Raw genomic sequence first — 16,426 nt, forward strand, 5'->3', positions numbered from 1 at the left:
GAGAGAGAGAGAGAGAGAGGAGGTGTTGCAAAGGTTTTTTCTGCATCGATTTCCCCCACCACCTATTTTTGTGCCATTCTTTAAACATATCAGCATCAAATACACCAATTTGACTGCAATCATGTTTTAACGAAACATCATTTGAATAAGACACCTGAAATATATCAATTCGCTTTACGGTATGTTCTGTGGAGCGCTTTGAGAGGTCTCAACGATGCGATAAGGCGCTATGTATTAAATGCGAGGATTATTATTATTATTATTATCATTATATCATCATCGGGTTTTTTTGTTGCTCTCTGCGTGCAGTGTTTTGACCGAGTGGTGAAAGGGACATTTGCAAATAAAAATACACAAAATCGAGAGGCGGTGGTGAGGGGGGGGGAGAGAAAAAAAAAACATCTTGCAAAGACGGAGAGAGAGGGAGAGAAGCAGAGAGACACTTGCTCGAATCCAAACATGGCAGCTGTCAGTGGGGAAACACAGTCAGTCAGTCGACTGACTGAACGACTGACTGTCCATGTATTTTGCCCAATTATTGTTTGAATGTTTCAGTGCGCCTCGGAGAGCTGATGTACGGCGTTGGCTCCATTACGTGCTGTTATGTAAGCCGGATGCCCTGGCAATATGCTTCCTGCGTCTGTCTGGATTTTGTGTATTTTTTTTTTATTTGCAAATCTGCACTCTGGAGTGGGTGCAGAAGATTCATTCCAGATAATAATACTACTACTACCAATAACCCCTGCGTTTGATGTGGCGCCTTATCACGTCGTCGTGGAGTTCGCTGCCTGTAACGGGTGGTTGAGTTGAATAGTGGAAAGGCATTTAACAGGAAGCTGGACATGGGGGGGGAGAGGGGAATCGAAAGGTATGGGAGGGCGTAAGGAACAGGTTAAGATCAGCGTGGAGTAGAAACACCCAGACAAACCGGTTGGGCCGAGTGGCCTGTTTCCGTGCCTTAGCTTCTGTGGAAAACATTGTACACACTCACTCCACGGTACAGTAAATCCCTTGAAGCGCTTTGAGGCTGTTGCAGGACTGGTGCTTCACAAGAAACCGTAGGAAATCAGCAACAACAGCTGCTAAACAACCTGTATAGCAGTAAAGGCACTGAGGTGGTGGGTTGGAATCTTCCTAATAATAATAATAATAATAATAATAATAATAATCCTTGTATCTGATATAAATGTTGGGCAAGTTTCCTTAATCAACACGCCTCTGGTTACCTCGCAGTAAGTAGGAACCCGGTTGTTATTTGATTTGGCAGATCGCTTTTCTGGGGGTATAATTCCTTCCAAAAAAAAAATAATAATTTGGTCACTTCAATCCACGGCTGTTTGTGGGGACGCTGCTGTGCGCAATTGGCCGCCGCGTTTCGCCCACCACATACAGTGTCAATTCACTTTACAGACTATTCTGTGAAGCGCTTTGAGACGTCTCGAAGATGTGATAAGAGGTTATATTAAATGCAAAAATTATTACGACTAGTTTGGTTGAAGAAGGCCCTTCAGCCCATCTGATCTCATCTTTCCAGAATATCCGCCCGACTGTCCTCCCATCACGGCATCGATGTCTCGGCCTCAACCATCCTTCCTGGCAACCTGTTCCGGCCTTTACTTACCCTGTGCGTTAAGTAAAACTTCCCTAGTGTCTGTTCTGAAATTACCCTTGGCAACTCTAAACCGATTCTTCTGCTGTGCATCCGAAAGTATTGATCTGGATTTACCTTTTAAATCCTATTGAAAATTTTATAATAATAATAATCCTTGCAATTGATACAGCGCCTTATCACGTCGTTGAGACGTCTCAAAGCGTTTCACAGAATACATTGTAAAGTGTATTTCGTCAGCGAAATGTGGTAAACAGTTGCGCGCAGCAGTGTCACACAAACAGTTGTGGATTGAGTGACTGAGGGTTTATTAACCCCGGAAAGCGATCCGCCAATTGACTAACAGCGTGTGGAGTAAGGAAACTTGTCTAAGGTTTTGTCCTGCCCAGGAATCGAACCCGGGTCCTCTCGCTTGCGAGGCGAGTGCTCTAACCACTGAGCTACAAGACTAAGATCTGTAAGGTTCCCTCTAAGATGAATTGTAATGAAACCTGACATATCTTTGTGTGTTGTTCCTGGTCCTCGTGCCCCCACTCCACAGGCTTCGGGAGATGCTGAGAAGATGGAATCGGAGTGGGCTTCCAGAACCATCGTGGTGTCCGGCATTCCCGAGGACGTGTTGCCCATTGCCGTGATGGCCGACAAGCTCACCATTCACTTCCTGAGGCCGAGGAATGGCGGCGGGGAGGTGGAAAACGTGGTCTATCCGTGTGAGGTCAAGGGCAACGCTTACGTCACGTTCGAAGAGGAGAAAGGTACCGCCTACAGACAGGCCGCACGCACTGGCGCTCAGCGAGAAGAGGGGAGAGAAGGGGAGACACTCTGACGCGTTTTAAGAACATGTTTGTAGCTGGTCTTGTGGCCTTACCATTCCCTTATTAACAACGTTTAGTAGGGAGCGGAATGGGTTGAGGAATGCCGCGAGTTTCAGCCGTAGTTTCGGCGACTTCACGTCCTCTTCACCATCTTGTAGCTCAGTGGTTCTCGCTCTCGCCTCACCAGCTGGAGGACCCGGCTTCTATTCCCGGGCGGGGCGAAACCTTAGGCAAGTTTCCTCGCTGCACACACGCTTCTGTTTACCCAGCAGCGAGGAGGAACTCGGTTGTTAGTGGATTGGCGGATCGCTTTCCGGGGGGGGGGGGGTGGGGGGGGAAATAATCCATGAAAACAATATAATAATAATTTGGTCACTTCAATCCACGACTGTTTGCGGGGACACTGCTGTGCGCAGTTGTCTGCCGCGTTGCGCCCACAAAATACACAGTCAACTCACTTTACAGTGTATCCTGTGAAGCGCTTTGTAACGTCTCAATGATGTGATAAGGCGCTGTATCAAATGCAAGGATTGTTATTATTATTATTCTCTTGGCCATCTTTCTCTCTCTCTCTCTCCTCTCTCTTTCTCTCTCTCTCTCTCTCTCGTGTTTAAGTTGTGGAGAGCGTGCTGAAGAAAGACGAACAAGCCCTGGAGGACAAGGCGTTGCCCTCGAGATACCCGCTGAAGGTTTCACGCTACAGAGTGGACGTAAGTGTGGGCTCCACGACGCTAACGCCATCAACTGAGCAGAAACACGTCCCACCGCTCTGTGGGCTCCGCCCTGCTCCATGTCCTCCCCCCCCCCCACTGCCCACCCCACCATCGGTGATCGGGCCTTCAGCCTTTCTGCCCCCACCCTCTGGAACTCCATCCCTGAATCTCACCACCTCGCTCGCCCCCTCCCTCCCTTGTCTCCTTCAAGGCCCGTCTCAAGACCTTCCTCTTTGTCCGGGCCTTCGGTCACCCTCCCAACCCCTCTTGACTCCGCCCCGCAGCTTGGAGGCAAACCCTTCACTGTCCAAGGCCTTCGGACATCCTCGTGACCTGACAGGAGCGATACGAACCCAATTAACAAACGCGATTTGTTGTTGCTGCTGTCGTAAATGCCCATTTCCATCGGATTACCTAATGTGTCATAAATCCAGGGTGGGGTGGGGTGGGGGAGGGGATGGGCGCTTCTTGGAGATCCCGAGGGTCGCATGCGGCCCGCGGGCCACAGGTTGGCCAGCACTGAGCTTGGTGTTTCACTGACCACACTGGGTAGAGTAGCGAGAGCTCACAGTACGGCGCTCGACTTCTTCCAGGTGTTTACGCGGGTCTCGGTGGACCTGGACCTATCGAGCCTGGAGCCCAGGATGGACGTCGGCAAACTCCTGCGAGACCTTCAGAGCAACAACAAGTCGCTTCACTTCTCCGCCCGCGGCGAGCGCAAGCTGCACGTGGATGGCACGTTCACGGCCATCAAGGAGCTCCGCAAAGACCTCTTGAGCAGGATCGCTGAGCTGCCCCCGGTCAGCCAGCTCCAGAGCTCGGGGGCCAAGGCCGGAGGGGGCAGCGACACCGAGAGGAGGGTCCCCAAACCCGCGGGGAAAGACGGTCCCCAAGCCAAGGAGTCCCGCAAGTCTTGTCCTCCCGCAGTTACAGCGTCAGCGACGCCACCCAGCTCGCCCAGCCTCACGAGGAGGCCACCATCATCCTGGACTCGGACATCTTCAGGTACATGGACATGTTCTGCAAAGAGGAGTACGAGGGCATCCTGCGGAAGCAGCGGGTGACCAGCCGAGTGTCCGAGTCTGACGACCTGACCACCATCCAGCTGGAGGAGGCCGGGGACTTGCACGACGCCTCCCAGCTGACGGTGGCCAAGTTTAGCCTGGAGATGCTCATCAACCGCATGCAGCAGCTGCTGGTCAGCGAGAAGGTGCGGTTGGAGCCCGGGGGGGCCGGGGGGCAGAGTCGCGGGCGGGCGCTGGAGATCTGCGAAGACCTGAAGCCTCGCTTCCCCACTGTCCTGGTCCACCGCACGGCCGAGCACGTCACCCTGATCGGCAGCTCCAGCGAGTCCTACCAGTTCCGGCGGGAGGTGGAGAACGAGCTGAAGTCCGGGCAGACGGTGGGGGGGGGCGAGCTCAAGCCGCCCGGGCAGTCAACGCGGGTGGTGGCCGGCAGCGAGACCACCTACCGCTTCAGCCAGGGCTTGAGCTCTGCGGACGTGGGCGGGCTGCGCGCGGACACCGCCCTGGTCGGCGAGTACTACCCGAGCAAGAAGAGCCACGTGGATCCGAGCGGCAAGAGGCTGTACGACAGCCTGGCCTACCCGTGCGGGGCAGAGGACGGGAGCGGGAAGCGCGGAGGCTACCACTCGCTCCCGGGGCCGCTGGCCGGAGGCACGTCCGCCCTGGCTCTGGGCTCGCACTCGTTCTCCACCCGCTCCAGCTCGGTCCGCGACGGCCACTCGGTCAACCCCGTCCGATCTCCGCCCGGGGTCTGAGAGAGAGGTGGGATTGGGGGGGGACCCGCACGCCCGCACACCGACTTTGTATGGGACGGAACATGCCCGGGGAGAGAGAGAGAAAGAGAGAGAGAGAACGATGGACATCCTTTAGCACATATTTGCCGACTCATGTCCTGTAAGAACCGCAGAGCCCCGAGGAGCCTTCATACTTGTCTCTCGTCCCATTTTACTAATCCGTGGCAGCACTTTATCTTCTTAATCCCATCCCATCGTTCCCCTCCCATTCCACCCCCCACCTCACACTCCACCTCAGCCCTCTCCCCACCCCACCCGCTTTGCTCCACGACCTTAGTTGCGTCAGCCCCGCATAGTTGGTAGCCCACTCGCCTCGACGAGTCAGAAGCTTGTGGGTTTCAAGCCCTCACCTCAGGAGTTGGGAGTCACACAGTCTTAAGTTGACCCTCCAATTCAAGATGGTAGCGGGGGAGGGGGCGGTGGGGGCGTTTTTGCATTGTCAAGAGTGCCGTCCTTCGGATGAGTCGTTAAAACAGGTCCTGTCTGACTGTCCAGATGGACGTTAAAGATCCCAATGGTAACGTTTGGAAAAGAGAAGGGCGTTTCTCTCTTACCAGCGACCCGGCCAGCAATCCCCCAAATGAAATCGGTCGCTCACTCCACGGCTGTTTGCGGGGGCATTGCTGTGCGCCATCGTACTCCCGCCATGGCCCACAAAACATGCTCGAGTCGCTCCCACTTCACGGTAAACACCGCCAGCCGTTTGGGACGTCCTCCCGGCTTTGGAAGGCGCTCTACCAAATGCAAGGATTCTGACTATTATTGTTTTAATCGTGCAGTCAATCGATCCACTTTACAGTATATTCCGTGAAGCGCTTTGAGACGTCTCGACCCCGCGTGGATTATTATCGTTATAACCTCCATACGTTCCCCAGCACCTAACCATCTCCCTTTGAAAGTCATCTCAGCTGAATCCAGCATCTACTGACCACTCGGGGCTCCATCCACGTGCTGACATCTCATTGTAAATCCAGCCACAGGCAGCGCCAATCCTCATTTGTTAATCGCCTGACGGGCTTGACGATCATGTAAATATCCTCGGACCACCTGTCTGCTGTGGGTACTCTCTCCCCCACCCCCCCCCCCCCCCCCCCACCACACACGCACAACCAGTGGTCATCTACATCTTTAACCCCGTGCGTTCCTTTTGTGTAGAAACGGTTTCGTCCACAAAACACACCATCAATTCACTTTACAGAATATTCTGCGAAGCTCTTTGAGACGTCTCGAAGAGGTGATCAGGCGCGACATCGAATGGAAGCGTTATTATTTGTAGTGTATTATAAATCGGTAGGAATGGAGAACCAGGATTTGACAGCGTGGGAAATTCAGCTTGTCAAGGAAGAATTAAATCATCGCATAGAACGCAGGCGCAAATCAATCAGCGGACAATCATTTGTGACTCCAGCTTCCCAGGAAGTAAAATCTCTTGCAATCTGCACTTTCTTCAAAAAAAAATCTGATTGTACGGAATGAAATCTGACTGAGTGCTTAATAAGTCTGTTTAGTTTTTTTGGGGGGCGGTGGGGTGGGGGGTGGGGGTGATGCTTTGAATTCCTGGCATTTATTTGATATAAGACGGTTAAATTCTTAAGTACTCTTAAGCATGGTGATGGGTTTCCTTCTGCATGGGTCAGATACCCGGCTGACCAAACAAAAACCTTAACACTTTTGTGTGTGTTGGTGTGTGTGTTGGTGTGTGTGTGTGTGTGTGTGAGTGTGTGCCTCGTTAAAATTTATAAGGACCAGAAATGTAGTTCTAATTGTTAAGGGCATTATTTTATTTTATCGATGTTGGAGGTGACTCATTTTCTGGAGCGAGCTTTCTCTCAACACCGAGAGAATAAGCCTGTAAAGAAAGGTTCTTAATATAGATGTACTGTTGGCCTATGATTTTACTGTATTTAATTCCTGGTGTTTTTAAGATAGGAACTGATAATTTGGCGGTAGGATAGGAAGATAGGAACTGGTTACTTCCTTTCTTATCGTTTCGCCCACAAAATATACGCAGGCAATTCACTTTACAGTATATTCTGTGACGCGCTTTTGAGACGTCTCGAAGACGTGATAAGGCGCTGTATCAAATGCGAGGACTATTATTATGATGATTCGCGCATTAAATCTGGGGATTCGATCGGTGTGTGTAAAATATTCGCTCGCAACAATTTTGCCGTGTTTCTTTGAAATGTAATTGATTTCCCCACCTCCCCAGTCTATCACCTCCTTCTGACTAACCGCAGGTTGTGACGCGTGGCCTTTTGTTTCACTGCTTCACCTGTTGCTGGTTTTGTGTTGTCAGCCAGAGGCTGTTAGGCTTAAGAGATGACACTGACTGAGATGTACAATGCATTGACAGTAACCTTACATTCCCCCTGATTGCTGCCGTTTTAAATATCGCTTCAGCGAACGTCTTTGAGGTTCAAGCTCCACGATTCCCCGGGAAACACACAGTTTGGTTTTACTCGGACTGGTGTCTTGACACTTGCGAGGGAATTCATCGCCGCGTTTTGAGTATCCAAAACCAGACTCAGAACATTTCCGTTTGTCTGGTATGGTGGAGCGTATAGTCTCTCGCTCGCACATCTAATTCCAGAGAGTGATTAGGCACAGATTGGAACGAACCGCTGGGTCATGTTCCACCAGCTTCTCGCTGCTTGACCAGCTCAGACAACCCCCTATCCGCTCAGGCCTTTGGCTTGCTGGATTAACAGGAACCGAGTGGGAAGAATCCTCGCCCGATGCAAGGCACAGGGCCTGAAAAGACAGTTGCATTGACATTTCATCTGCATCTCCAAAGTAGGAGCAAGATATATTTTCATTGATCAGTATTCCTTTTTTACTCTGTCTCATGCTCTTCAATCGAATATTTCATCTAAATCGCTATCCAATTCCCTCTTGAATTTCCTGCGCACTCTTCCTCCAGCACCTCCCAAGGCATTTTTTAAAGAAATATCAATGATAGGGACTAAATTCAAAGTGGGCACTTTTATCCCGCAGCCACTTTTATCCCATACCCCCCCCCCCCAACAAAATTGGTCATTCACTTCATGGCTGCTTGTCGGACATTAATGTGTGCAGATTGATTACACAGTCACTACACTTGACAGTAAATCCTGAGAAGCCCTTTGAGATGTTTTGCCGACGTGATAGAGCGCTGTATCAAATGCAAGGATTATTTACTGGGATTTCTGTGATGGATTGAATGTGCTGGCATCAAAAGAAATAGACTGTGATAGCGCTGGGGCAAAAAGAAAATGTACAAAATCCTTACGAGTAAAAAAACCTTAAAACCTTAGGATGATTAAAATAATGCAAGAGCAGGAATCTCAATGATCATTACAATGTCTTTAGTTATTGAATAATATTCTGTAAAATTTGCCTAAAATTCTGTATAAACTGCTGAAACTGTGACCCGCCTGGCGACTGCTGACAAAAGGTAATTATAATAATAATAATAATAATAATAATCCTTGCATTTGATATAGGACCTTACCACGTCTTCGAGACGTCTCAAAGCGTTTCACAGAATATACTGCAAAGTGAATTGACTGTATATCTTGTGGGAGAATAATAATACTTATTATCATGGAAGAGCAATTTATTGGTGGGGAATTGTGAAATTACTGCTGGGGAAGTCCTAGGGGCTGGTAAGGATTTTCCCCAATTATATGTTGAAAAAAATTGCCCAGGCATCTCCCTGGGTAACCTTTACCCCTCGTCTTCTAAGCTGCAGTCTTTCACTTGCACCCTGAACACTTTTTTCGCCTCTGTCCTCTTGGTCTTGCAAAACATGTGGTTGCTTTCGTCACTACAGTCTGATGTTGCGCACTTGCTTTTGTCTCTCATCTCTGCCGTCAGTGAACCTTTCACGGAGCTGAATAGCGCTTAAAGAAAAAGCACGATTTTGTTCGTAGGAAATTTGTAAAGCAGCTTGGCGTTTGGAAAATAAAGCTGATTTGGGGTTAATTCTCAACTCCGGCTGCTGTATGATTATTTTTGTCCGATGCAACCCAGAATTTCCGAACCAAACGCTTTCCGGAGGCCAACGCTAAATCTTACAGATCAGTCCTGAAAGTTGCTTTTCTCACTGAATCACGGAAATGTACAGCGCAGAAGGAGGCCATTCGGCCCATCGGGGTCCTCACCTGCTCTCAGAGCGAGTTGTCTGTTCAATTCCACTGAACCCAATACCCCTTCAAGTCTCTTAACTTTCAATCCACTTTATAGTACATCCTGTGAAGCGCTTTGAGATGGTCCCCTTCACGTGAAAAGGCACTATATCAAATATATGTCTCGTAGTGTACTGGGAGAAAGGAGAAGACCCGGGTACAAATCATGGGCGGGGCAAACAAGGCAGTAGACAAGTTTCCTTACTCCACACTCCTCTGTTTACTTAGCAGTAAGTAGGAACCGGTATTAGTCGATTGGCCGATTGTTATCCGGAGGTAATAATTCCTCCCTCCAAAAAATTCGGTCATTCAATTCGCGACTGTGGGACACTGCTGTGCGCAATTGACTGCTGTGTTTAACCCACAAAATACAGAGGGTTTTTTTTAGTTTAAATTTTGTATTTTGCCCACAAATTACAGTCAATCCACATCACAGTGTATTCTGTGAAGCGCTTTGAGACGTCTCAACGACGTGATAAGGCGCTGTGTCAAATGCAAGCGTCCTTAGTATTCACTTCATGGCTGCTTGTCGGACATTAATGTGTGCAGATTGACTGACGCAGTCACTGCACTGGACAGCAAATCCTGCGAAGTTCTTATGAGATGTTTGGACGACATGATAAAGTGCTGTGTCAAATGCAAAGACGATACATTGAATGTTCGGTCATCAAAACAAGTGGATTGTCATAGCGCTGGGGGAGGCGGGGGGGGGGGAAATGTACCAAAACCTTACGATTAAATATCTTATAATAAACTGAACAGTTCCTGCGCACTCAGTGACAAACTTGAAGCCCTCCTACGCGTCAATGATTTGCATGGACACAGTCAGTGGATTATGTGGTCTACGATGCCCCCTGTTGGACATCATCGCTTGATAACAAGCGTCAAAAATATTTCGCAGGAGGAGGTTTGAAGGAAGAATAGCCTTTGATCTTAGCTTTCTCTAAGAACCCACACCCACTCTACCATCCTCCCATCTCAGCACGAAGCTCCCTAACTTTTTTCGCTCCCCTCGAAGCCATCTTTTTTCAAGACTGAAGAACCGCAGCTTGTCTGACTGTCGCTCACAGGTTGGTTCATCCCTCCCAACACAGTTTAGCAGCCGGTAGGGAGTGGGGGGGGGGGTCTTTGTGGCAAACAATTATTTTTTTTTGGTCGCTCAAATAATAATGTTTGTGGGTCTGGGTAAATGGTGGTGTGCCCACCTGCCAGGGCAAGGGCACAGCAGGATTTTGGACTCACATAGTCCAGCCTGATACTTGTTTGGGAGAGTACTTCATTGTTGGAAGTGCTATTGTTTGGGTAATAGATGACAGGCAGACGTTAAAGATCCCATGTGAGACTATTTGAAAAGGGAAGGGCGTTTTGTCCTGACTGTTTGTGGGACGTTGCTGTGCGCAATTTGGCTGCCGCGTTCACCCACAAATTAGACAAATCACTCCACTCTACAGTGCGTAGACAGTCAGCCCGCTCTATCCCTACAAAAATACATAATAAACAAAATGAATCATTTGGTCACTCAATCCAGGACTGTTTGTGGGGACGCTGCTGTGTGTCAATTCACTTTACAGGATATTCTGTGAAGCGCTTTGAGACATCTTGAAGATGTGATAGGGCGCTATATCAAATACAAGGATATTTTTTATTATTATTATTATTATATTCTTGTGAAGGGCTTTGAAGCGTCCTCCAGATGTCAAAGGCCTGGAGTCAAAAGTGTGGATTGTTATTGTGGTTTGAACACCGTTAAGCGTAGCAATGGGTTTCTGAATCAGAAACGGTTCGAACAAATGAGGCCACGTGGTGAGCTGGTGTGAAAAAATTGCTCCTGCCTGGTTTGGGCTGGCAGCTGGTGCCATAACAGACTTATAAATAGAGCATTGCAGTCTGTAGCCTTGTATGTGAATTTGCACAGTGCCAATTCTGTTTTCTATGTCATGTTGTTTGATGGCGTGAACACCTGGGACGAAAGGCGGTGAGTAATTGTTCTTGTCTGCGCAGTCGCAGATTCATGAAGGATAGAGCCCAGTGGTTGATCTGCACCCTCTCGTGTCTGCACCTACGTGTAGTTAAATGGCTCCGCTTTTCCAACAGTTCTCAGTCCCATCAAGTTAAGAAAGGCTCACTTCAAATCAGTTTAGAAGCTCGGCAATGTGTCTAAACGGGAAAGTCAATGGAGGTTGAGTACCTCCAATCTTTGGGTTAAATGCAGACACCTTCATCCACCTTAGGCCATCGCTAACATTTGAGTATCAGTGATTTGGAAGATTGTAGCTCAGGAGGATTATAACAATAATAGTAATAATAATAATCCTTGCATTTGATACAGCGCCTTATCACGTCGTTGAGACGTCTCAAAGAGCTTCACAGAATATACTGTAAAGTGAAGTGATTGTTCATTTTGTGGGTGAAACGCGGCAGCCGATTGTGCACAGTCAGCGATTGAATCACCAAATTTTTAATTTTTTTTATGTTGAAGGAATTATTATCCCAGAAAGCGATCTGCCAATCAACTAACAACCGGGTTCCTACTTACTGATAGGTTAACAGGGTAAGGAAACTTGTCTAAGGTTTTGCCCTGCCCAGGAATCAAACCCAGGTCCTCTCGCTTTGCGAGACGAGTGCTCTAACCAATACACTACAGGACTCCACAAAACACGACGACAGTAACAACTGGCATTTATATAACCCCCTTTCACTCAGGATAACGTCATTGTACGTAAATACATTGGCACAAGTTACGTGCTGTTGGGTGACCTGAATTTCTGACTTTACCTTTGATTTACGTGCTAATTCTTGTGGCCTTTAAAAGGAACTGGATTGAGGACTTTGTACTCTGCTCTGTGGAGCACAGCCCAACACAAGAGGGAGATAGAGACCTTCACAATGCAGGTTAACAGCAAACCAATGTGCCTGTTTCACTGTATGTATGTGGAATGAGTCCAGGCTCTGTATTTAGTCTATACGAGGTGCAGACAAACACAGATTAATTCAATCATAGCTTTGTCTTGCAAGGCTCTGTCTGAGTTTTACAGTTAACGCCTATCAAACCTTTTGCCTGCAGAAAGGAGTTAGCCAACTGAGGTATAAGCTGGGGCTCTCCAGCACACGGAGATGCTTAAGCTCACATTCCTGCGCCACAGGCATAGCTGCTGTCATATCTTATTGCTATTGGGATAAGATAGTGTCCAGCCGCTTAAATGCCGATGGACTAACCCAAGCACAGAGAACGTGCTCAATTCTGATGCTGTACCAGCGGTGTCACCTTGTGTCACATGTGTCTAAGAGTCAGTGTCTGCCTGGGACTGATCCTCATTATACAATAACCCACATAGAACGTCACTCAATACGGGATTGTATAAGACAGCGAAGAAAATAGTGACAATGTGGAACTCGCTGTCCAAAGGCGTGCTTGAAGCAGACAGTATAGATAATAAAAATAATCATCCTTGCATTTGATATAGTGCCTTAGCGCATCTCCGAGACGTCTCAAAGCGCTTCACAGAATATGCTGTAAAGTGGAATTGACTGTGTACTTTGCGGGCGAAATGTGGCAGCCAATTGCTTACAGCAGCGTCCCCACAAACAGTCGTGGATTGAGTGTCCAAATTATTATTATTATTCCAGGAGGAAGATGCATTTAAGAGGAAGCTACGTATTACAAAGAGGGAGAAGGGACTATAAGAGTATGACAGGGTGTAAGGAGCGGTGGATTATAAACACTGCCAGAATAGTTGGGCTGAATAGCCTGTTTCGAGCACTGTACAGTCTCTGTAAATCTATGCATTCTTTCCCCCTGTGTTTTAAGCAACACGTGAGTTAGATTCCAGAGCCTTTGAGATTAAAAAAATATGTGAGTTAGTGCCATGGCTTGCGATACAAATATATAAAAATATAATTTAGTGCCAGCCAAATGATGCATCGCACTGTATTTTTTCAGTGATTGACAACAAAATGATTTTTTATTTCGTCCACAAAATATACAGTCAACCCCCTTTACAGTATCTTCCCTGAAGCGATATATCAAACGAAAGCATTGTTATTTTATTTTTATTATTACAATAACAACCTCACAATGAGATCTTGCAGCTGCCACCCACCACTGATATGTTTCTATTTAATAAAACACGCTTTTCCTCGATAGTTGCGGGATTCCCAGTAACCTAAAGTAACCTTTTCTCTCTCTCGCTTCATATATTTGTTCAGATCCATTGCAAAAACAATAGCAATTATAGTGGTGATGTCCTGGTTTCACTTTCATTGGAAATAGGAGGAAGTCCATTCAGCCCATTTATTACAATGTATTACATATCGGGAACCTCCCCAAACCCCTCAATAGCTCTACAATCCAATTTCCTCCCTATTAAGAATCCCTGTTGTTTCCAACCTCTGCAACTTTCTTTTTCCCCCCACCCGGGTGTCTGACACATGGGGAAACCCATCGCCGTTGCTTAAGAGTCTCCAAACCAAGCTGAGAATTCCAGGCATCCCACCCACACGTGGAAATCCCAGCGATAGATTGTTGGAATAGAATGGGCACTCTCTCTCTCCCTCTCCCTCATCCGAAATACCCAATTCCGGAAATTATTCGGCACAGGTTGGCAAGAGCCAAGGCTTGGGGGAACACGGAGTATGCGTGGGGGTAACTGCTGGAGTCAGGTCTCTGGGGCAGAGTACATCTTCACAAGCCTCTGTGAGGAGAAATTACAGTTCAAACTTCTGATTTTAAGACTATGCTCCCGCTTGTTATGGATGGCTCCACCAAAGGGAAGAGTTGTCCACTGGCTGACCTATCAATTCCTTTATCTGCTAAGGTTGTAACGGCTTGTAAAGTATATTCCAGCAACAACAACAATAATAATGATAATAATAATAATGCTTGCATTTGATATTGCGCTTTTCACGTCTTCTCGACGTCTCAAAGCGCTTCGCAGAATAGACTGTAAAGGGAATTGACTGTATATTTGTGGGCGGAACGCGGCAGCCAATTGCGCACGGCAGCGTCCCACAAACAGTCGTGGATTGAAAATGACCAATTTATTATTTTTTCTTGTGTAGCGCCTTTCACATCGGCAGGATGTCCCAAAGCGCTGGGCAGTCAAGGATGTGCACCTGAGCTGGGGGTTGCCATCGGGAGGGGTGCAGGGCAGGGAGAACGGGGCTAAGAGAGTGACCAAAGGCGCGGTCGAAGAAGAAGGTTTGAGACTAACCTTCAAGGAGGTAAGTGAGGCGGTGAGGTGAAGGGGCTGTGAGATGCAGTTCCAGAGGGTGAGGGCAGAGAGGCGATGGTGGGGTGGGCCAGAATCCACCGAATGGATGGAGTTAGCCCAGCAGAGCCTAGACCTCCCAGCATTGGGTTTTTGTGCGATTTCCTACACTGCAGCACAGACTGTGAACACCTTTAAAGCGACGAATATGATTGAGATGGTACGAAACTGCATTTATTGAACAGAATCAATTATTTACACCGCGACGCTCGGAATTGTTGCAGATAAAAACAAATTAAATTCTGCCACCAATACGTTTCGCGAAGAGCACATTGGGAAGCAGCAAACTTTTGGCTTTAACCCTTTTCCACTCATTGCTTTGCAGCAGCATCCTGGTTGTTAGTCAATTGGCGTATCTCTTTTCCGGTGGTAGTAATTCCTTCAAAAAAATAATAAATTGGTCTCTCAATCCACGACTGTTTGTGGGACACTGCTGTGCGCACATTAGCCCACAAAATATACAGTCAATTCACTTTACAGTATATTCTGTGAAGCACTTTGAGACAATAACAACAACAAAATTACATTCGTATAGTATCCTTCACGTTGGGAGGACATCCCAAGGCCCTGGAACGTCATGAAGATGTGATAAGGCTCTATATCAAATGCAAGGATTTATATTATAATTTTAAGTCAGCAGTCAGTGTCCCTTTCTGCATCAGGTTCCGCAAATCAATTATCCCCATCATTGCTTGGCTTCCTTGGCTCCCCATCCCCCAGGCAGGTTGACTTCAAGATGCTCGTTCTCACCTTCAAATGCCTCCACGGTGTTGCCCCAATTCTACCTCCGCGACCTCTTTCAATCTTACCGGCTCCCCCTTCACCCAGTGAACAGGTTAAGCGCTCTAAGCATCATGTTGCTTAGAGCGCTTAACTTGCAAGTGAGAGGACCTGGGTTTGATTCTCGAGCGGGGCGATACCTTAGACACGTTTCCTTACTCCACACGCCTCTGTTTATTTAGCAGTAAGTAGGAACCTGGTTGTTAGTCGATTGGCGAATCGCTTTCCGGGGGGAATAACTCCTTCAAAAAAATAGTGAAATCGGTCACTTCAATCCACGACGGTTTGTGGGGACGCTGCTGTGCGCAATTCGATGCCCCGTTTCGCCCACAAACATACAGTTAATCCACTCTACCGTATATTCTGTGAAGCGCTTTGAGACGTCTCAACGACATGATAAGGCGCTATATCAAATGCCAGGATTATTATTATTCCCTGGCCTGCCAGGCCCAGAATGGGAGGACAGGTTTTCAACCATTCTGCCCTCACTCTCTGGAAATACCCTCGGCTCCCACCCCCAGCTCGGGTGACCTGCCAGCTGTTTGAGCACTTTGAGACGTCCTCCCGATGTTAAAGTGTTATATCAAGTGCCAGGTTTTTACACTTATAGGGCCTGACACATAGGAGAACATGTTAAAGAAAAGAAGTGAGTATCTGAGCTGCGTGGGAGACGGCGAGAAAAGATAACTTAACGCGCAGTCAAAGAGATGAGTCTCAAAGCCATTAAAATGCGTGAATTTCGACATTAAGAGAATGGTTCTGGTTTGAATCATACACTATTTTCTCGCTTTCGCGATTTTGCTGTTTAGGGACACCTGCGTCGATATTTTGATGCACGATTAAAACTCTTCCCCTCTCAAATCCCGAAACTCGGAAAATGCTTTTCACTTGTTAGCACGGTAACGTTTTGATAGCGGAATAAATCAATTATAATAATAACAATAATAAACCTTGCATTTGATACAGCACCTTATCACGTCTTCGCGACGTCTCAAAGTGCTTCACAGAATACACCGTAGAGTGAATTGACTATAAATATACACATTAAAAAAAAACAGACTGATCAGATATTAAAAAGCCTTAAGGTTGTTCCTTGGGGTGACAATGAGTTTATGGTCAAAAGGATGTTTACCCTCTCTCCCGCTCACAGAAGCGAGCGTGGATGACAATTATGGAATCTACCTGCTTTATAAATGGATTGCAGGGTACACCACAATGCTGTAAACCTTTGCTTGCGGGATGTTTTTTTTCACA

The 16,426-nt window shown here is 47.5% G+C and overlaps 1 protein-coding gene across 1 annotated transcript in view; it reads left to right on the top strand.

Annotated features, from left to right (window-relative positions):
• si:dkey-154b15.1 (RNA-binding protein 43) overlaps positions 1 to 5,486 on the top strand; it is a 5,598-nt gene extending 112 nt beyond the window's left edge. Inside the window, exons 2-6 of the mRNA XM_042336370.1 lie at positions 2,151 to 2,364; positions 3,040 to 3,134; positions 3,731 to 3,937; positions 3,992 to 4,063; positions 4,099 to 5,486. Of these exons, the coding sequence (XP_042192304.1) occupies positions 2,151 to 2,364; positions 3,040 to 3,134; positions 3,731 to 3,937; positions 3,992 to 4,063; positions 4,099 to 4,917 (1,407 nt within the window). The 3' untranslated portion in view covers positions 4,918 to 5,486. The remainder of the gene's footprint in view (positions 1 to 2,150; positions 2,365 to 3,039; positions 3,135 to 3,730; positions 3,938 to 3,991; positions 4,064 to 4,098) is intronic.
• Positions 5,487 to 16,426: the final 10,940 nt, after the last annotated feature.

This window comes from Callorhinchus milii, unplaced genomic scaffold, assembly GCF_018977255.1.
Source record: "Callorhinchus milii isolate IMCB2004 unplaced genomic scaffold, IMCB_Cmil_1.0 Scaffold6, whole genome shotgun sequence".
NCBI lineage: Eukaryota > Metazoa > Chordata > Chondrichthyes > Chimaeriformes > Callorhinchidae > Callorhinchus > Callorhinchus milii.